At 36.9% G+C, this 22,632-nt stretch overlaps 1 protein-coding gene across 3 annotated transcripts in view; it reads right to left on the bottom strand.

Moving 5' to 3' along the window:
- Positions 1–95: 95 nt before the first annotated feature.
- The window catches only part of LOC127452327 (recombining binding protein suppressor of hairless), an 82,630-nt gene continuing 60,093 nt past the window's right edge, over positions 96–22,632 (bottom strand). For all 3 annotated transcript variants that reach the window (XM_051717736.1, XM_051717743.1, XM_051717751.1), the window contains 8 exons: positions 18,235–18,400; positions 17,894–18,068; positions 16,526–16,663; positions 11,395–11,507; positions 11,057–11,197; positions 10,618–10,773; positions 7,934–8,037; positions 96–6,778 (listed from right to left, as the gene is read on the bottom strand). In XM_051717736.1, coding sequence (XP_051573696.1) covers positions 6,442–6,778; positions 7,934–8,037; positions 10,618–10,773; positions 11,057–11,197; positions 11,395–11,507; positions 16,526–16,663; positions 17,894–18,068; positions 18,235–18,400 — 1,330 coding nt within the window. In that variant the 3' untranslated portion in view covers positions 96–6,441. The remainder of the gene's footprint in view (positions 6,779–7,933; positions 8,038–10,617; positions 10,774–11,056; positions 11,198–11,394; positions 11,508–16,525; positions 16,664–17,893; positions 18,069–18,234; positions 18,401–22,632) is intronic.

The raw sequence follows: 22,632 nt of genomic DNA on the forward strand, positions 1-22,632 counted from the left end.
ATCCTTTCCAGTGCAGGAAGGTAACCTGAAGTTCAAGTCTATTCAGTCAGGTCTTGTAGGTTGCTGTAGTAAAACCACTGAATAAGAAAGAAATACAAAGGAAATAAATCTCACTTTTATTTAGTTTTTTTTTTTTTTTTTATGCCAATATTGCAGTTTTATTATTTCATCACATATGGCACTGAGCAGGTGCAATATGTACAAAATCAATCAGACAAATGAAAAATATTTTTTTTTTTTTTTTTTTTTTTTTTAAACTGCCCCCTTGGTTCACGCAGGGCACATGATCCTAACATCAGTGCCCATGAAGGACAGAGATTGCTACCATACTGATACCTCTGAATAGTATAACTACAACAGACTGAGAAGGAAAAAGAGCAAAAGTGAAACAAACAGAAGACTGACTTACAGACAAACAGGAAGTGAAAAGTTAAAGGGATAGTTCACCCAAAAATGAATATTCTCTCATCATTTACTCACCCTCATGCCATCCCAAATGTGTATGACATTCTTTCTTCTGCAGAACACAAACAAAGATTTTTAGAAGGATATTTCAGATCTGTAGGTCAGTTTAATGCAAGTGAATGGTGACCAGAACCTTGACCAAAAAGCACATCAAGGCAGCATAAAAGTAATCTAGACGACTCCAGTGGTTTAATCCGTGTCTTCAGAAGGGATATGATAGGTGTGGGTGAGAAACAGATCAATATTTAAGTTCTTTTTACTATAAATCTCCAATTTCACTTTTTGGCGATTCGCATTCTTCGTGCATATCACCACCTACTGGGCAGGGAGGAGAGTTTATAGTAAAAGAGGACTTAAATATTGATCTATTTCTCACCCACACCTACTCGCTTCTGAAGATATGGATTTAACCACTGGAGTCATCTGGATTACCTTTATGCTGCCTTAATATATTTTTTGGACCTTCAAAAATCTGGCCACCATTTACATGCATTGTATGGACCTACAGCGCTGATATATTTTTCTAAAAATCAATTTTCATTTTTGTGTGAATTATCCCTTTAAGAAGTGTGGAGGAGGAAGTGCACACATAAAGCCAAGCACAGAGCATAAAATTAGGCACACCAGAATTTCTGTACATGAAAAGTGAACTTTACACTTTCTAAACAACTAATCAAATGTGACACAAGTGGTTTACTCCAAGTGCAAAAATAGTGGAAAGATTACAGTTGTATTACTTTGCAATGAAGTGTTAACTCTGTACCTTCTTGATGGCAAATGGAAAACGTGGTGGCCTAATTAAAATTTTGGCAAAGCAAGATAACATTATGACCAATTCAAGCTCTTGCTATTTAGTCATTGAATATGAACACAACATGAAATTCTGTAAAAGAGTAGGTTTTACAATTACCAGTATGTATTACTACGGTGTGATGTAAGCCTTTATCTTTTTTCCCCCCTCCATCCTCTTCTTCATAACTATTGCGGTATTTTTGAAAAGCTGCATCTCGTGCCATGTTTGATAAGCAAGTCTAAGACATTTGGCATATTAGACGACATACACCTATCATCACCTTTACATTGATCAGAGCTCATTTAGAAAAAAAAAAAAAGAGATTTATTTTTTTTGGAAGAGTTCAATGAGAGATATAAAACAGCAGAAACACAGAAATGACGCCAGCTGACTCTGAAAATCGATCACACACTAATATAAAACAGATCATTTGTTTACTCAGGTTTGCCATTAAATGTGTTTTTAAGGCTCGGTACATAATCCATATATACATGCCTCTGACACTAAATAAAAACAATGTTTGACCTCTTCAACTGATTTAATGATTGACTGAAAATAACTAGAATTGGAACTAAAAATGTGTCATCCAGTCAATTTAAATACAAAGTTTAACAATGTCAGTTTCAGATATGGGATTGAACAAATCCTTCATTCTAAAGCTCAACACCTTAAAATAAAAATCAATGTAAACAGTAAAAAACAGCAAGATTGTCAATTGGTTTGTTCAGAGAGCAAAAAAAATGCACTTTACCACAATGTAAACAAAATGTGGAACATAGGCAGCATTCAGAGTGACCAAACGGTTTAAAAATGTGTAAATGACGATATATTGTGCTATGCAAACAAAAACACATGATAAAGTCAAAGTGGATAAATGGGTCTTAAATGACAAACAGCTTTCTTTAGTTTATGTAGGAACTGTTTCAACAATGCTGTCACATTTCAAGGCGGACTGGCTTAAAGCAATTTTTCTTTCTTTTTGGTGTGGGGAAACCATATAAATCAAGGGAAGCATTTTAAAAATAATTAAAAAAATAAAACAATAGAAAAATACAATACCACATTTTATGGTAAGCTCTCACAATGACACTTTTTTCCTCCACAAAAAACTTAGACAACATCAAATGTGAGGAACTAAAACGGACTGTTTATTGTGGAAGTTCAACATTGCTGACATATGGCCTATAATGGGAAAACTTCTGCATAAATGTGTCCATTCTTTCCCCGAAATGGAAGTGTGCAATTGATATTGCAAGTATATGATAAAATAAAAGTCGAGTATGGTTTGTTATGCAAAAAATTCTGGCAAACCGAGTGCAAGAGTTTTAGGGCATCTTCAAGAATTCAGAAGCTAAATCTACCTCGTGGAAGATTTTTGCGAAGAGGACGCCAAGGATAAAGACATTTTTAGCAGAAAAGGGGTATAAAAGAAAACTAGTGGAGGCAATAAGTGAACTTTTTTTTGCAAAAAACATTCAAGTTACAGTTTTTTCCCAGAAATATACTACATACAATGCTGGAGTATTGCCTTTTTGACAGGTCAACGACATGTACTACACTACAGATTTTCCAAGTTAGGAAGACAGTGTAGGATCAACACAAATCTAAAAATCTACCAAAAAAGGTGTCGGACTAAATTAGTATGAACAAGTGTAAAAGAAAGTGAATATGACTCCAGTTGAGCCAGCTGTTCTTCATGACCACATAAACTGTGGATCAGGCTGGTGAAAATCAGTGGCTATTTCCACACACCAAGACACACAAAGTGACCTATACAGTATTGCTGTATGCTTACATCTTTGAGAGAGAGAGACACATTTATAGGCCAGTAACTTCCATGTTTCTAGTCCAACGATGTCTGTTCACTATCAGGACAGTAACATATAAAAGTTCAAACAAATTTGGACACTAAACACCCAACTGTTCTGACAGGATACACCAAAAGGACATAACTGCGTTAAGAGCCATAGACACAAACACACTGAAAAAGAATAACAAAATAGCTGAAGGTGGTTTTTCTTTCTTTTAAGCCCAAAGTTTACTTCAGTCTGACGCGAACGCTGACACCGGATTCACACATCCTCCGAGCGGGGCAGTCGTATTGGACGTTCACACTGGCCGCGTCTCATCTACGAGAAACAGCATTGCCTCTGCGCAGAAAATAAAGTTATCTATGGGGTCCTACGGCAAGGTTTTTCTTTAATAAGGTCATAAGCTGAGGTTATTGTTGCTTCAAGGACAACAGCGGGCAGTCACGTGCACTTCATCTTTATCAGCACACTTGGTTGTGATTGGTTAATGTTGTCTATACTGTTCATCAATATACACTGAATGGCAAAAGGTCCGGCAGTTTATTAATTATTTCCTTTATTAAGTTATTTTATTCAGTTTACTTGCATGAAGACATATAAACTGTAGTGTACTATAGGTTCGGTTTGAATAATTTTCATTTGCTTTTGTGTCTTTTCTATAATCTCCTGATTATTTTACTGTTGTACTGCAACCGGAGCTGTTGAGCTCAGTGGCGTAGCCAAGGGTGGGCTGGGGTGGACCCAGGCCCACCCAGAATATTAGAGATTATTCTTTGACTTCAAATATATATTTCTAAAATCATTTGAAAAATGCATAAATTCTGATTACTGAAAATGTGAAAGAACTGTTTGATTGTGCCGCTTCTCTTTTGTTACGGAAAATTTGGATTAAAAAAATTGACTTGGCCCATCCATTTTTACTGAGGCCCACCCAAAAGTAATTTCCTGGCTATGCCCTTGGCTCAGCATGAGCCACGCGGCAAAAATAGTTTCAGCGTTGAGCCTATCCGCTCACTGCCGCATCTGGGACGCTTCTGGGATGCGTCACCTCGCGACTCACGCTTGCAATGTAAATGGTGTAGTCTGTTAATATGGGCGGCGAAACGAAAACCCGCCGCTCGCACCTCGCTCACGGAGGATGTGTGAACCCGGCGCAAGAGTTCGCGTACAGGATGTGTGACGCAAATTTCGTCATCAGCAGAGTGCTCGAGCACTGAACGTGCGCAGCCCGCTTTTTGAAACCACGTCTTTGAATGCGCAGTATGCGCATGGAATTATTTGAGCCGTTGAAGATGTAATCACCGCTAAACAACAGGAGATGAAGCTGGAAACAACAACAGTAAACACCTGTGTTAGGAGGTCTGGAGAGACCTGCATTTGTAAAACTCGAGTCTGAAGGAATATGAAGACATCTTCGTGTCTAAACTTCTGATGAAAAATAGTCTAGTATCTCATTGCAGTCATAGTGCACATGCGGTAACCATCTGTGTATGTGCGTGCAGGCAAATGAAGTATATTTCGAAAGGCTCGCATTCGACTGTACGCAGACGCTAAGCGTTCGCGTCAGAACTGAAGTATACTTTAGGTTTTAGCTTCTTCTTTCTTTTTTTTTTTTTTTTACAAGTAGACATACAATTCAAAAGTTAAATTACTGTACATAAAAAAAGAAAGTCACAAAACACTATTAGTGCTGGTTGATGAGTTAATTACGGCTAGTTTTATTTTTGCTATTAATTCTAGTCTCACCAAGGCCACGATAAACAAATCAAATGACCAATGGAGTAAAGCTTCCTACGTTTGGAGAGCGAGAGGCCACAAATCCCTAAATACTCTTCAAATATTAAAAAAGAGAGAGACAACAATGCAATATAATATCTTTGGGTATGTTCATTTCTAAAACACATTTAAATCTTTTCAATCTGAACGAAAGAACGTTTAGGGAGCAACGTTTAAATATCAAAAATCCCATGTAAAATGTTCAAAATGCAAGGCTTGGTTCCACCGGTCAGGTTTGACAACCTCCTTTTTAAAGGGGTGAACTGAACCTGGAACCCTTACAGTAAGGCCACATCTAATGGTAGAGTATATCTCCAAATCACTCATTTTTTTAGACAATTTTACAAAATGCAAATGTAAGTTTGGAAGACAAAAAATGGATTTTTTCAAAAGAAACATTACAAAACATCACTTAAATGGATAATGGTAGAAGTCTTAACTCTTGTACGAACTTTCATATTAAAAACATCCAACTGCAGCGCAATTTTTCGATTATTGATATGTGACAACCTACGTGTGCTCTAGAACATACAAGATGTACTACACTATGGCTACCGTTTTGACCTATAATAGGCATCTATATTATACAGTGTATCGCATGGTTTCTGGTTTAGATTCCCAAATAAGACATAGGAAGATGGCATTGTTCCTTTTGTGAGATGTCGATGAAATGCTTAAAGGAAGCATAGCGCATAATGTAATGCAGACAAGGCAGAGGCATTGCTTAAAGCTCTTTCTTTTTAAAGACTTACAAAAAAAAAAAAAAAAAAAAAAGAATGATAAAAAATAGGCCCTCTGAGTTTCTCCCAAATGCAAAATTATAACAACTAAATCGAACTGAGAAAAAAAAAAAAAAAAACGATATTAGAAAAATACAAAGTATCAAAACCGATGGATCTGAGCAAACAGATGTTTGTCAAACAACATGAAAGTAGCTATATACAAAAGTCAAATGGACAAACAACAAAAAGGTGAAACCTCAGGAAGAATAGAACCTATTTGGTAACAAAAGCATACTATTTGTTAAAAAGGTATGGAGTAAAATGTACCTTCACAAAAGCTTATACAATATCCTTGGTCCATAAAAACTGTTATTTTCACAATTTAAATGCGACCCTTTTTTGAAGAGTTTAAACCTTCCAGGCTATGATACATCTTGCCCAATCACACATTCAGACCAGAAGGAAGAAACAAGAGACTAAACGGAAGGGAAGAAACAGAATGTCAATTGATGCATTTTTTTTTTTTTTTTTTTACATTGCTGATGTATCATTGCTGTGGTCTCTTCTGCACCTTTTAATAGGTGCTGGTGTTCTGCCAATAAGGAGTCTGATCTCAGGCATTGTCTACTGTATTGCTAGCACCAGACCGGCTCCTTGGAGAAATCCACTAGAGGGCACAGGAGAACCATATATCAAATATTTTGTCCTTGCCACAGGTTTTCCCCCATAAATTAGCGAAATCCTTGATTTCCGTCTCCTCTGTCAAGGGATGTTATTCTTAAAATCAATATGCAGCACTTTTTCAAACAGTTTGTAATGTAGTAATTTTTTTCACACATCGGATGTTGCAAGTTTGTAAGCGTTGCTGCATGTGTTATAACACCAAAGCTGCGGGTGCATTAGACGACGACGCTGTGACGGCGTTAGTCGTGCTGTTGGTGCCGTAAGGTGCTGTTTCTCCATTCCCTCCCGTGCTGTTACCGGTCGTTGAAAGCAAACTGGTGTTGCCCGCTCGCAGGATAGCTCCGGCTGCGCTGCAGTGTGGACGAGGACCGGGTTCAGGCGTGTACGTGAACGTGAGCGTTGTGGAATAGATGATACCGTCATTTCTGACCAGCGTTACTGGGACCTGCACCGGCTGCCGCACCCATCGCCAACCCTCACGGAACGCCGAGATGTCAGGAACTACGCAGAGCATGCTTTCTCCGCACCTACAGAGGCAATATTGTCAATTAATAATTCAGTTTGTTTCAATGCCTGTGATATATTTAACTGACGCAGGTAATGAAAGTACATATTTGCTTTTAATGACCGCAAAAGGCTTAAGCAAAGAATAACGGGATAGTTCATCCAAAAAATTTTATTTCTTCATTATTTACTCACCCTCATGCCATCCCAGATGTGTACGACTTTCTTTCTTCTGCAGAACACAAACGAAGATTTTTAGAAGAATATTTCAGCTCTGTAGGTCCATACAATGCAAGTCAGGGTCCAAAACTTTGAAGCTCCAAAAAGCATATAAAGGCAGCATACAAGTAATCAATAAGACTCTAGTGGTCAAATCTATATCTTCAGAAGCGATATGTAGGTGTGGGTGAGAAACAGACCGATATTTAAGTCCCTTTTTACTATAAATTCTCCTCCATGCCCAGTAGGTGGTGATACACTCAAAGAATGCGAATCGCCAAAAACACAAGAAGAATGTGAAAGTGAAAGTGGAGATTGATAGTAAAAAAAAAAAAGACTTAAATATTGATCTGTTTCTCACATACACCTATCATATCGCTTCTTAAAACATTGAATTAACCTCTGGAGTTATATGGATTACTTTTATGCTCCCTTTATGTGCTTTCTTAGCTTCAAAGTTTTGGACCCTTTATACTTGCATTGTATGGACATACAGATCTGAAATATTCTTCTAAAAATCTTCATTTGTGTACTGCAGAAGAAAGTCAGTCCTACACATCTGGGATGGCCTGAGGGTGAATAAATGATGAAAGAGCTTTCATTTTTGGGTGAACTATATCTTTAATCAATACTTGTGGGGTCTTGTTCACCTGGCCTTTACTAGCTTGAAGCATTTCAATGAACAAATCTTAACATGCCATGCTTAACATGCCAATCTTACTGCAGCATCAAACAGGTTTATGAGGCTACAAAATCATGCTTATTGCAAAGATCTAAATCACGCCTAAAAACAAAGATATAAAGTTCTTTAATATAAATATGTTGTGTAAGCGTATTCAGCAAATTCATTTCCCTACAAGGATATTATAAAGAACAATTACAAATCCTCCTGGCTTCTTAATTCGGTGTCCCATGGATGTATTTTATTATAAATATGCAAGTCCAAACTGGTGTCATACCTGTACATGGTCTCAGCCTCGACATCACCGAACCACACACGTAGATTTGGAGTAAAGTTTTGTCCTGTTAGCTCCAGCATTGCTACATCTCCACCACCATTTAACTGCTCAAACACACACACACACGGAAATTCTCAGATGTAGGTGTAGACTTGATAATGTGAGTAAGAGATGCATGCTTTACTGTATTTTCCCAGTGTTTTGTGTGTGTCTTTGTCCCCTGAAGTTAGCTAAATCTGACAAAACCTCCCTTTGGGAACAATTGGGGTCGTCCTCATTTGGAAAAATTATTCCGATTTATTTTTTCTAAAAGTGCAAAAAAAAGTGCTTTCTGTCAGAAGTAGGGTTGGTTTACAGATTTTAAATTAGATTCACATGTAAACAATAGAGCACAACAGTACCCGCCCACTTTTTCAGCCGTCTGGGTTCCTGAAGCATTTTTTCCACTTATTTTTTCCATCGGCTTTTCATAAAATCCTTCATAAAAGAGTTATAAGCCATGAACCAAACCAACCAGCTTCAAAGTGAATCGCAACATTAAAAATGTTCATTTGAAGCAAAAAAGTATTTAAAAATCAGACAAAAAGATAACCTAATGTATTTCGCGAGGACACAAACTACAATCACTGAATAAAAACCAATATATTTTACATTTATTGCTAAATATTCTTACATATAAGAGTTTTATAAGTTTAATAAGAGAAGTCACAGTTGAAAAAAACAAACAACATTTTTTAGCTTTTTATAATACTTGTTTATATTTATAGAATGTCAAACTTTGTCTACACCTTTTATGTAAGGGTCAAATCTGACCAAGGGGCAGATAGCATTTTGGGGGCCCTAAGCAGATTTTCAAAATGGGGCCGCCATACCTACAAGTACAGCTATTCAAACACACCCAACATCAATAACTAAGCAAGCTTACATTGTCCAAATAAACAGGTCTATTTATTCAAAAGCATAAATCTTAAAAATGCAAAACTATCAACTGTAGTTTTATCAGCACAGGTACATCTACTTCAGAAGTTCAAAAAAGAATGAAAATAATTTTTAAAACAAACAAAAAAAAAAAACATATCACATGCACAAATTATTAAATATATTTAATGAAGTTCTGTGCAAATGAATAAGTAAGAATTAAATTACCAAATGAAGGTACGGGAGGCGACAGTAGATAATATGAACACTTGCTGTAAATAGTGGCATATGTTATTTACACACTAGTGAATAATAAAACAGTATAACAACATCAGTTTATTTTAAGTATTGTGACTGAACTTAACTACATCGCTGGCAGTTGGAAGAACCGCACTTGATGTGTCACGTAATGGTACCTCGTCACTGCTGTCTTTAAATGTAAAGTGTGGCTTTAGAGCAGCCTCTTCAGGTCCAGGAAACGGGTAACCGAGTCTCCGCCATGACCCTCGCTTTCAGCTGGCCCGTGAAATGCCGAGCCGCTGAAAAAAGCCACAAACCACGTGTTCCAGACCGGGAAAGGACTGCGTGTGCCCATCCGACCCCCTTCTCTGCACAGCCCGACCTTTAGTGACCCCCCCCCGATCATGACGAGAACACAGCATTTAGGCTATTTTCAGTGATATGACACTCCCCTTAGATGCTTTCTTTACACCTTTTGTTTTCATTTTTATTTAAAATAAATGACTTTTCAATGGCATGTACAGCCACTGTCTGTCTTCACTTCCAAGGATTGATAAGGGGAGAATAGTGAAATTGGCGGACTTGAACCCAGATCGCACATGTAACTAACCTGCTGTCTTACTAATGTCGTCACATCAGATCTTAGGCTGGAGAAGGTAAAAATCATGTACTTATCCCTACATGTCTTTTCTTCGAAGTATATGCAATAATTGTAATAGTTTTGATAGGTTCCATCGGATTATTGGCATGCATACAGCCGGGCTGTTTGCCCAGTGATACTGTATTAACACTTATTGCAAAGAATTATTTGGCTATAATAAACCCGTGGTAGGGGGACCCCTGGTGGCCATGGGAGCCCTAGGCAGTCACATATGTCGCTTAATAGGCAGGGCCGGCAGTGCCCGGGGATAAATAATGCTGGTTTTCATGAGTGAAGAGTTTCAAAAAATCTCTCTCTCTCTCTCTCTCTCTTTCAAAAACACCTACACACTATCAGTTATTTCTAGTTGTTCAACTTTACAATGTTGATTTGATAATGCTGACAATGTATTTGTTGTACAATAATATGTTCTTTTTTTGCAATATTCCTTTGGTTGTAATGTTGCAGAATATAAACCATGATTCTGTTTTTCTAACAGTAAGGATTTACTTTATATCTATTGTACACGAGTAGTACCATAACCCACATATAGGTGGCACTCTTTCCTATTCAAATTCTACTATACAAGCCTGTATTCAGTGTGAAAACATGTAGGTAAGCCTAGTCAATTATCAAGTTCATAATTAATAGATGAGTGTGCTGTAAATCTACTGCAAATCTATTGTACTCTTTACGGGTCATTTTTGACAGGAACACCACAGTTGTCATTATTTTTAAACAAAGAAGGGTTGAAGGTTCATAAGTTATTGTTAAAAAATCAATACGTCTATGGGAAAAAAAAAAATTATGGGATTTTTACTTCTGGGAACCAGACTGTTGCGCTCTATGGTATGTCCTCATTTTGATGGCTAAATGTGTGTGTTACCTGTAAGCTCTCGACCACAGGCACAGGTGTTACAGGTGTGTGTACAGGGCCCATGCCCTCATAGAAGGTGTATTCTGCTTTATCAGTGCTGATGATTGTCCAGGAGGCACCGTCATTAATCATCTCTTTATTTGGTTCCTTTGGGCATGGAGTGGCCTGCAAGAGCACAAATACAGGGTACACATTTTCACATGCTTTTATTTTCCAACATTTACCAGATGAAGCAATAAAAGTAATAAAGTGGCAAATGATAAAAGGTACTGTACCTTAAAATCTTACTACAATTTAGATGTATACAGAATTGCTGATGTTAATCGGCTAATCAGGCACAGTTATAAGCCGATGCAGATAATCTCAAAACGGATAAGTATTGGCCTGGCACAGATGTCTGTCTATCACTACTAATAACTTTTTTGGCATGCAAGTGCACATCTCTCACTTGAAATTGGATGATCCTCTCTTGAGAAAGGCACAGGTACATCCTCTCTGTATCCTTCAGGTAAAAGGCACACTTATGCAGCTGAGAGACTGGGTCATCTGCATCCAGCAAGGCGGTCTGCTTATCCACCTTACGGATGATCTGTGTGTGTGGGAAGAAGACAGCGAGAGGAAGAAGGAACGAGGGTTGATAAGAGTATTAGCACAAGTATGACATAAACATCATAAATTGCTTTTTTTTTTTAATGTCTCCAAGCAGCTTTCTTCCTAAAGTGACAAAACAAAACATAGAAAATAAATTATTAGATGAATAGAGCACTTGCACTGACAGGGTCTTACCAGTCTAGGCAGAGCCATCCCCGTCACAGAGCACACGAGTTTGACAGTTTGGCCATAGTGAATGTAGCCGTCTCGCACAGTGAACTCCTCCCCCTCTGACTCCTCGTCATCCACTGAAATACAACAGTAAAACAATTGGCTACTTTGGTATTTAGTGTAAGCCTCAGGCGGCATACCCACACTCTGTTCAAGAACCATTTGATGCATATTGCACACTAAAATGACAAGAGCTTTCTCACAACGACCAGCTCCAATCTGATTGGCTGGCTTTACTGTATGTAATTTACAAGAGTCAGGGTTTGGGTTGTGAACCTTTGGGTTGAAACCTAACTGATTCAACTCACGATTCATAGGTTTTTGATTCGATTCATTAAGAACGATTCAATTGGATTCGATACACAATGTACTTTGATAAACAATTCGATTCTGTATTTTTTTCAATGCATATATCATATTCTTTAACCTCTTCAACTATGGAGCATTTTTGGGCTGCTGCCTGCAATTTTTCAAACTCAAAATTAAAGCTCACTATTTGTCAAAATAAAAAAAAAGTCTCTCATTTTTCATAAAAAAAAAAAAAAAAAAAAAAGACTAATTATGTATAAATAATATTGTATACATTTGAAATCTTATGATAAACAGAAGTTTAAAAAAAAACTGTTGCTGTCCTAAATTTGTAAGCATGTAATTCTGGTTCTGTTCACTCTACCTGCCTCCAAAATTTTTCCTCTATCACCTTCCATCTCAATATGCAGATCAGAAATGTAGGTGGAGCTCTATACACAGAAGTGCTCATCCATAGACATTCAGTCTAGTTTGCAGTAAATGCACCACCCCCATTATGCCCTTTCCCACTGCAGGTACTAAAGCCTGTTTTAGGTACTTTCCCTAAGGACTAGTACTTTTCGCCGCTTTCGCACCTAAAGAACTATAGTTCCTCAGAACCGTTTTCGGGGGATTTTTAGCTCCTACTCCAGAGTAGGTACTTTGGGGGCGTATAGGGACTGTGGGAGGTGCTGCAGCCTGTGATTGGTCAAAAACATATGACACACAAAGCATTGAGTCCACAGCCTCCATTAGTAAACAACTACCCGCTAGCCTGCTACTCAAGAGGAATTTACCTCTGAGTAGCAGGCTAGAAATAAAATAACCCAACAAAGTATACAAAGAGGATCACCTATTTCACGTGTGTGTGTGTGTGTGTGTGTGTGTGTGTGATTTCATCGGGAGATGCTTTGAGTTTTCATTGCATCTGTACTGTTTGTACTGTGTGACTATACAGAAAATAACGTGATTTCTGGATTACTACATCGAATTTTTCCTGGAATGACAGATATAAATAAACAGATGTTTATCGAGAGTGGGTCATTGAACTCTATTATACACTAAACCATCATGAAATCTAGTTTACATGAGGGAAGTATTGCATGCCTGTTACTGTATGATAGCTTGCATCAAGATGTATTTTTTAAGTCAATGAGTATTTCAGTACAGTAATTTATGTTTAATCATAAAAGCATTTATTGTAAAAGATTGTGTTGAAAAATAGGTTTATAGTGCTTCTCAACATCCGATTCCGGCGTCCTCCGTCGGTGTTGTTGATTTTGGTGTTGTTGCTATTGCATCGCCCATTCCAACCACGGCAGAAGAAAAATGGTCAATACTAGATGATGTCACTACGGTGGTAACTATGTGAATGCGAATGCAACAGGGGAAAAAGTCTCCTCGGGTGTTCCGTTCCTCGTACAAGTTCTCACCTAGAAAGCTACTAAAGGAAAAGTACCAGGACTGTAGGTGGGAACGGGCCTATTGTTTCATTGAATATCTCGGCCTCTGAGTAGACTAGAAGCTCAGTCTAGGTGATATTAGAAAGTGGAGATTGTACTTTTTGCAAAGGTATATAACATTTTATCATCAAAAGTCGATAACATATATTTCCGATTAATTGTCTAGCTTTTCCTGCTGGACTGCATATTTTGTTCTGGACATCTAACAAGATATAAAATTGGATTATTCATACAAGCAAGCTCATGGACATTCTTTAACTAGTGACTTAAACTAGCTATGTGTGGATTTATTTAATCTAATGACCTAAGATAGCGATGTGTGCCAGCCAGATTTGCAGAAGTGCTTCTATGTGTCATGGCCAAAGCCGGCCTTAATGTACAAGCTGACAGAAGGAACTCCCAGCAAACCTGAGCAATATGGCCTTTTCAGAGAAAAAAAAACTCACAGTGCACTGCAGAGAAACCAGCTTAACTGCAAAATTGAGCCATTTAATTAAAACACAAGGAGAGACGCAAGTCAGAGAACCAATCAGCTTACCCCATGCGAGCCAATTGGCTTAACATGACATATGTGAGCGAGCCGACTGACTAACAGATAATAAGTCAAAGAACCTATCAGCTTGTGCCACATAGACTTGCATGGCTGATCTTTGGTCATTTCAAGCAGCAACAAGTGAAAAATTAACTTAATACAATCATCCAACTAAGGGCAGGAATTTATAAATATAATAATTCTTTATACAATATTAAGATACCATAATGTATTAAATATAATCAGGGTTGTGGACTCGAGTCGCATGACTTGGACTTGACACGGACTCAAGTCACAAATTTGATGACTTGCGACTTGACAACAATGAAATGCGATTTGACTTGGACTCGAGCTCTCTGACTTGGAAAGACTTTATACCTTCTAAAACCAAAGATCAGTGTTGTACATTTAAAAATGTGCAGCAAATCAATGATTCATTTCCCCAATAAACAATTCGTTTGATTTTAAAATCTGTATTTCCACACTCCACATTCAACCAATCAGAGAACCAACAAATCAACTTCCACGAGAGTAGGACCAAGTTTGAAGATTGCGTATTCAAGGATGATACAGCCAAAATGATACCAAAGGTAATTTAATTTGGATATAAAAATACAATATCAAAGGCAACAAAATGACTGCAACATTAGAACCTGTGGTTTAAAAATTACAGACGCTTCATCAACAACGTCCAATTTTGTGAGGCACTGGAAAACCCATAGACAGAGGTATGTTGTGATTTTTAACTGTTACACATCAGCTATGGTTCAGTAGCATTTAACTTATGTTAGCTGGGTTAGCTAGCTAGCTACTTAGTTCCACAGAGCTCAGTGCACTGCAACTACAGTTTTGGCTTGAATTATTCTGCATGCCTCATTACTGAAACCAGCTACGGAATTGTCCCATATTTAAAGATAAAATGATGCGTCCCATATCAAATCAATATGTGAGACGATCTGTACCATATTTAAGCTGGTCAGATGGTGTCACGGCGAAATCATTCCAGATCGTTAAAATAAAGTAGGAATTTTTGCCTGCGGTGGGTAAGGTGTCATCTGAAAAGTTCACACATTGTGCTAAAATGTGCTGATGCTGTGGAGGGTGTGGTAAGGGACCGTCTGAAAAGTCTGCACATTGTGCTAATACTATGGAGGGTGTAATTACTATAGTAATTAACACTAGGACACTTATTTGGGCAAAGAGCACTAATGACTTGTTTAAGACTTAAAGTTGAATCAATAACCACAAATGTCACATTGTTTAATTGCACCTATGGGTTATCAGTTTGTCTTCAGTTTGACACTAAGCTTCATTTTTTATCTATTTTTATACAGAGAATATTTTGTTAGCTAATACTTGATTTAAAATGTTTTTTTTTTTCAAGCTTTTTTAATAAGCCTTTTAAAACTGTTTTTGTCAGCAAAAACTAGGCAAAGTGATATTACTGGGAAGAGGAAAATGTAATTAACAGTGACAGTGTGCAGAAAGCTTACATATAGCCAGTTATGACAGAGATCCTGATAAAAGGTGAAAGGATCGGGATTAGCCGAATAGGCGACAAGAACATCGGTGATCGTATTGGCTGTAAAAATCCTCATCGGTGCATTCCTAGTACCAAAAAAAAATATTTTAGAGCTGAGCATAACTAGAAAAGTATTCCATATTCATATATCCAAAACAAATGATCCTCAATTCAAAAAATATATTTCAAGATCGATGCATATGAATCGGCAGGATTAGTTATAATAAGTAGAGTCGTTACAACCCTAGTCAGGTTTTACAGGTTTTTATCTGTTCATCAGGACAAAATAAATAAATTAAATTCCACAAGGTACCAGCCTGCTACATTGAGCGCTTCTGTTGAAGAACTAGTTTTCTAGAATTTTGCTGGAGAAGTTTGCAAGGTCCATGGCAACAAATATTTGTTTTTCAGTTTTGGTTAACACTTAAAATAAGGTTCCATTTATTAACATTAGTTAACTACATTTGTTAACATGAATAACAATCCTCTTACAGCATTTAATAATCTTGGTTAATGTTAATTTCAGCATTTACTACATTTTTATAAGTAAAGGTTGTAAATGTTAACATAATGCAATATGAACTAACATGAACTATCAATGAACAATTGCGTTTTATCAGTTAACAGAAACAAAAATAAATAACTGCTATTTAAAAATATTGCTCATTGTTAGTTCATGATATCTAATGCATTAACTAATGGTAACAAATGAAACCTTATTGTAAAGTGGTTCCCAGATTTGTTTGAGATGCGGAGTATAAAGTAAACTAGATATCTTCTCTCCACTTCTTTTTTTCATTAATATTTTAAAATCAAATATTTAAAATGTATTTTATTTTAGAGGATAGTAGAAGCAGACAGAAAAGTCGGGAAGAGAGAAGAGGAACAGGATTGGGACACGACCCAGGCCAGACTCGAACTCTGGTCCCCCTGAGCCAACATATTTTATCTTGAGCAGATGTGCTACCTTGTGTGCAACAGCTCTGACTACAACTGTTTAATCCAAAGTATATTTCAATTTATTATAGAGATATTAGAGAGAGCACAAAGACATATAAGCCTACTACATACTGTGAATGTACAAAAGAGATTACAGCAGCTGTCCAATTAATGGTACCAGTACAGTTCCTAAACCATTAGGACATCAACACTACACCACAGAGCTGTGAATAATTTTGTATGAGTGTACGAGTGTGTGTAATTAACAATGATATGTGTGTACCTATGTGTAACCCACAGATGTGCAAGTGTATGTGTGTGTGTGCTAACTGAGGTGTGTGCTAGACTTACAGAGGTGGATGTAGAAGGCTCCCCACTGCTGTGAACTGGCATGAAAGTTTCCTCCCTCTACGTGCAGGTAACGTGTACTGACTGTCTGAGAGCGAAGCCGATTAAACAATGCCACTTTTGTTCCTGACGCTATACAGACTGAACACAAATAAGAGCCATATCTCTGTCAGAAGTAATCACATAGGTAGAGAGACTGGCACTTTAGTCCAAAATTTTGTTTTTAAAGTTAGTGCACATTTAAGTGCAAGGTAAGTGTATACAGTACATAGCTGTAAAGCAACTAATGGATTTAAACATCATAAGTATAATTTAACTTTAAATCCTTTCTAAAAAATACACAGTATTTTACAAGTTTATTGGGTTATAAGGACACACTCAGTCTACCCCCATATTCATTAAGTAAAATTAAACTACGTTACATTTTAAATGCATAAAGGGATAGTTCACCCAAAAATAAAAAAAAATACAAATAAAAAATGATGTCATCATTTACTCATCTTTGGCAAGATTATCAGCAAATAATAGTCTGTTCCTCACCCAAATCTACTGCATGGCTTCAGAAGACATGGAATATGGCATTCAAGTTCAAGAGCAATGTGAAGATTCTGCTAAATAACTTTTGTGTTCCACAGAAAAAAAGTCATCTGGGTTTGAAACAACACGTGAAACAACAGGGTGAGTAAATGACAATTTTAAGTTTTGTGTGAACTATCCCTTTAATTTATCCCATTCCAGGATAAAATTCACCATTAAAGGAATAGTTCACCCAAAAATGAAAATTCTCTCATCATTTACTCACTTTCATGCCATCCCAGATGTGTATAACTTTCTTTCTACTGCAGAACACAAACGAGGATTTTTAGGAGAATATTTCAGCTCTGTAGGTCCTTTCTATGCAAGTGAATGGTGACCAGACATTTCAAATTAAAAAAGCACATAAAGGCATCATACAAGTAATCCACACGACTCCAGTGGTTTAATCCATGTCTTCAGAAGTAATATGATACATGTGGGTGAGAAACAGATCAATATTCAAGTCCTTTTTTAATATAAATCTCTTATGGATTACTTTTATGATTCCTTTATGTGCTTTTTGGAGCTTCAAAGTTTTGATCACCATTCACTTGCATTGTACTGACCTACAGAGCTGAAATATTCTCCTAAAAATCTTTGTTTGTGTTCTGCAGTAGAAAGAAAGCCATACACATCTTGGATGGCATGAAAGTGAGTAAATGAGAGAATGTTCATTTTTGGGTGAACTATCCCTTTACAGGAGCACCATCATTCGTTCTGTCATATCTTCCCACATCATGGATTAATATATACCCATGCTTTAATATGTAAACTGTGGATATTTGACAGACTCACGGTCAGCGTTCTTGAGGGACTGTTTTTTTTTGGAGGGTTTGGAGATGACTTTGATCCTCTTGCTGAGGAAGACTCCGATGTCTGTGCTGTTCCCGTAAAACATCTTCACCGACAGCATGAAGTGCTTGCGTTTGTCTGAGTCTGAGATGTACAATGTTTTTGCTGTGCAATAGTTCTGCAGGGAGGAGGCAAGATTTGTGTATTCATGAGAAAAATAATGGCATGCTAATTTTATTGTTTTGGCTCTGTGTGCAAAGTTGCCTCGCCTCGATAGCTGTTGCAGTTTAATTTTGGCTTCAGTTTCAACACCACATCTGTGCATCAGTGCATATGTGTATTACCTTCCCCTCCAAGTTTAGCTGCTGCATCTCCTGGTCGCTGTTGCCGATGCCAATGAAGGCACAGGGCTGGGACTCCTGCTCCGTGCAGCCGTCTCTCTCCATTTGCTCTCTCTTCTTCTTCCATCCACAGCCCATCAGATACACACATGGAGGAGGACAGAAAAACCTACAAAAACACAACAATAAAGTTAGAATGTAAGTCTTTTAGAGAGAACATGCACCAAATAGGAGTAAAATTGGCATAGGCGAGTCAAGAAGTTATTTGCCCGGTAACTTTATTAAAAGAATAGTTCACCCAAAAATGAAAATTCTCTCATCATTTACTCACCCTCATGCCATCCCAGATGTGTATGACTTTCTTCTGCAGAACACAAATTAAGATTTTTAGAAGAATATTTCAGCTCTGTAGGTCCATACAATGCAAGTGAATGGTGATCAAAACTTTGAAGCTCCAAAACGCACATAAAGGCAGCATAAAAGTAATCCATATGACTCCAGTGGTTTAATCCATGTCTTTTGAAGCAATCCAATCGGTTTTGGGTGAAAACAGACCAAAATGTACCTCCTTTTCCCTCTATAAATCTTGACATCAGTGGTCTCCTTAGCGATCATGATTTCAAGCTTGATTACACTTCCTTGCGCCATCTAGCGCTCTGCGCATGCGTCAAGCTCCAAGAAGTGTAATCGAGCTTGAAATCATGATCGTGACTAGAGACTGGAATGGCAAGATGTACAGTGAAAAAAGAGTTACATTTTGGTCTGTTCTCACCCAAAACCGATTGGATTACTTCAGAAGACATGGATTAAACCACTGGAGTCATATGGATTACTTTTATGCTGCCTTTATGTGCTTTTTGGAGCTTCAAAGTTTTGGTCACCATTCACTTGAATTATATGGACCAACGGAGATATTCTTCTTAAAATTGTAATTTGTGTACTACAGAATAAAGTAAGTAATACACATCTGGGATGGCATTAGGGTGAGTAAATGATCAAATTATTTACATTTTTGGGTGAACTATCCCTTTAAGAATTACATGGGTTGTGCTTTTTTTGATCTGATGTCAGCAATTAAAAATATACTTTCAGAAGTTGAACAAGAATGCCTAAAGTTTATTCTTTTTTTTTGCCGACATGTGTAATCAAATGAAAATATGAGGAACAAATTCACGCTGGGTCTTCATATATATTATATATAAAATGCAAATACTATTTCACAGCTGGTGTATATGGCTTGTAAATTTCTCAATTCACTTCTCATTGGCAGGTGTGGCAAAAGTTTAATTTGGGACCCTGACCACATTTGTTAAATTAGGGCACATTGGTCAAGCTGATGTAAAAACGAAATTAGAAGACCTGATTAATTGTTCAGCCAACATTAACACCCATTTTTATATATAATGATGTTTACTGTATAATGATTTCAATGTAGACATCCCTACCAGTCCCATGAGAAATACTTCAAATAAGCACTAGATGGCAGCACAACACGTGTAGAGTAGAAACAGCTTACACTTCCATGATCAACTCAAGAAACATCAAATACATTCAATCAGACCCAAAACCTTAAGCAAACCTATTAAGTTAGCACACCTCAGAGCTCAGCCAATAGAATCAGAGACCTCACTCAACTAACCAATCACAAAACACCTCTAGAACAACACTTCAGGTACCCTCTGTACTAGACCACATCCCAAGGCCCACCATATTCTAAGGCCAAGTCATCTTTTTATGATTTGTGTGTATTGTGGCCCAGATGATCAAAGTGAACAGATATTAATCAGCACGACCTTGAACACAGAAGCATGAAATCTGCACTTGACATTAAAGTCTGTGGGTGATGTTATCAGCTCACCGCACATCTGCGAGAAATGTTTGTCTAGACATGAGGTGGGGGAATACTCATGACACAGAATTGCAACTAATAGTCCAGAAAGTGTGTTAACTGGTGCAATAAAAGGGGAATAACAGTGGTTCCACATCCACCGTGGAGTCAGAGTGAAACATGCTGTAGACATGGGTAAGGGGACAGATCTAACAACAATAATGTTTCACCCACGAACCAGGGTGTTTGACACGTTTTTATTTGTGTTTTATTTAGGATTTTCCGTATTGGCAGTCTTTGTACTGTAAAAGATTCATCTCTAAACTTGGTGCTTGCTGTTGCGCAATGTCTTTTACATCTCAAGTAATTTCTTACCAATTTGTTATGAGACGACGCAATGAAAATGCATCACTTGCTTAAATGTTGTTTCAAGGATTAATGACACCTTAAACCACAGCTTTACTACATACTAGAGACAGATATTTTACCCCATATTCACACTTTTCTATTTAATCGGTTATTGGTAAACAATGCAAGTAAACAATGGTGTCCACAAGTAAATTAACTTAATCTTAATGTGTTACAAGTCAATTTCAGAAGTCATAAATATAAGTAAACTTCTCCCGACAACACAGATATATCGCGATCGGTTAACACACGAGTATTGTTTGATTCATACAAGCATGATAAGCAATATAAGCTTCAACAACCCTACCAGGAAACATATCCAAGCATTATAGCAGGTAAACAACTTCGCCAAACGGAAAACAGATAAAAATCCATCCATTCATTGCTGTCCTGAACAGTGTGAGTGTGACTAAAAAAAACTAAAACAGTGCATTACCGCCATCTACTGTTTACATGGAAACGAGACAGCCAGCGCTTCTTTCTTATGTTCACTGACATGACGTAATGACGCAAGAATGCAAGTCAAACCTGCGATTTCGTGCCAAATCGGACCCAACAGCTCAAATTACAAACAATTTTTATAGGCTTATCTTAGTGAATCGGGGTAAGTTAAGAACATTGTTTTGAACACTGGTTGTTTATGTACTCAATCAATAATGGCAATTTGTTCATTTAACCAAACAATCTTACATAGTGCAACTTTGATTGTAGCATAAATTATTTAGTCAGAACTATGTTGATAAACAAGGTTCTGCATCTCAGCTATCGGACACCTAAAACAATAACACTTTACAATAAGGTTGTATTCATAAACATTAGTTAACCACATTAGTTAACATGAAGTAAGAATGATCAATACATATTAATCTTAGTATATAATTTCAACATATATATGTTTAAATTGTAGGGTTTTATAAGTTAACATACATTAGCATTAATGCATTATATGAACTATAACAATGAATGGTGACACTTTACAATAAGGTTCTATTTGTTAACATTAGTTAACATTAACAATGTACAATACTACAAATTAACAGCATTTAATAATCTTGGTTAATGTTCATTTCAACATATAGTAATACATTTTTAAAATCAAAAGTTGTTTGTTAACATTAGTTAATGCACTATGAACTAACAATGAACTAACAATGAACAGTTGTATTTTTATTACTAACATTAACAAAGATTAATAAATGCTGTTCATTCCTAATGCATTAAATAATGTTAAGTACGAGTTGAGTATTTCTGAATGCTATTTTGAGATGCGCGTTGGCGCTGTTTTGGCGGCACGTGGGGGACCTACACAATATTAGGCACGTGGTTTTAACGTTGTGGCTGATCGGTGTATATCATTTCATGAAATGCACACTTCCCTTTTTTTCATTTGACATTCTGTTGCTCTTGATGTGCGTCCAGGTTTTGTCAACACCACAGACAAGCAACAGTGCTGTGTCTCAGCCAAATGTAACCGTGACATCAGTTCCCCAGACACTCTGATCACCTCTCCCTCCCACTTGTCTCTGCTCTACAGTTATCATTTGTTCTCTCTTTCCGCTGACCTTCTCTCCTTTACTTCCCTGTCTCATATCAACTCTCCTTCTTAATAATTTTATTTATTTTGTTTCTCCTTTCCCGTCATTATTTGGTTTCTTATTATGCTCATGACACCCCCTCTCTCTCACACTGTGTTTTCTTTGTAAATGTTCTTTCCTTCTCTTTTACTTTCACCTCTTCTCTCTTCATCTCTCCTTTACTCCCTTAAACCAAATTTTCTTGTCTGGTTCAATCAGTTCAAATCATGTCCAGGTCATATTTAATCCCAAATAAATAAATGCATAAATGCATCACATTTTGCAAAAAGAAAATTAAGCTTATTTTTAGGGTCATTAGGTCAAGTCATTTTTATTGGTAACACTTTACAAAAAGGTTCCATTTGTTAACATTAATTAATGCATTAGGTATCACGAACTAACAATGAACAATACTTTTACAGCATTTATTAATCTTTGTTAAAGTTAGTTAATAAAAATACAATTGTTCATTGTTGGTTCATAGTTTATAATTTAACATTAACCAAGATTATTATATGCTATAAAAGTATTGTTCATTGTTAGTTCATGTTAACTAATGTTGTTAACTAATGTTTAAAAAAATGGAACCAT

This window comes from Myxocyprinus asiaticus, chromosome 2 (genome assembly GCF_019703515.2).
Source record: "Myxocyprinus asiaticus isolate MX2 ecotype Aquarium Trade chromosome 2, UBuf_Myxa_2, whole genome shotgun sequence".
NCBI lineage: Eukaryota > Metazoa > Chordata > Actinopteri > Cypriniformes > Catostomidae > Myxocyprinus > Myxocyprinus asiaticus.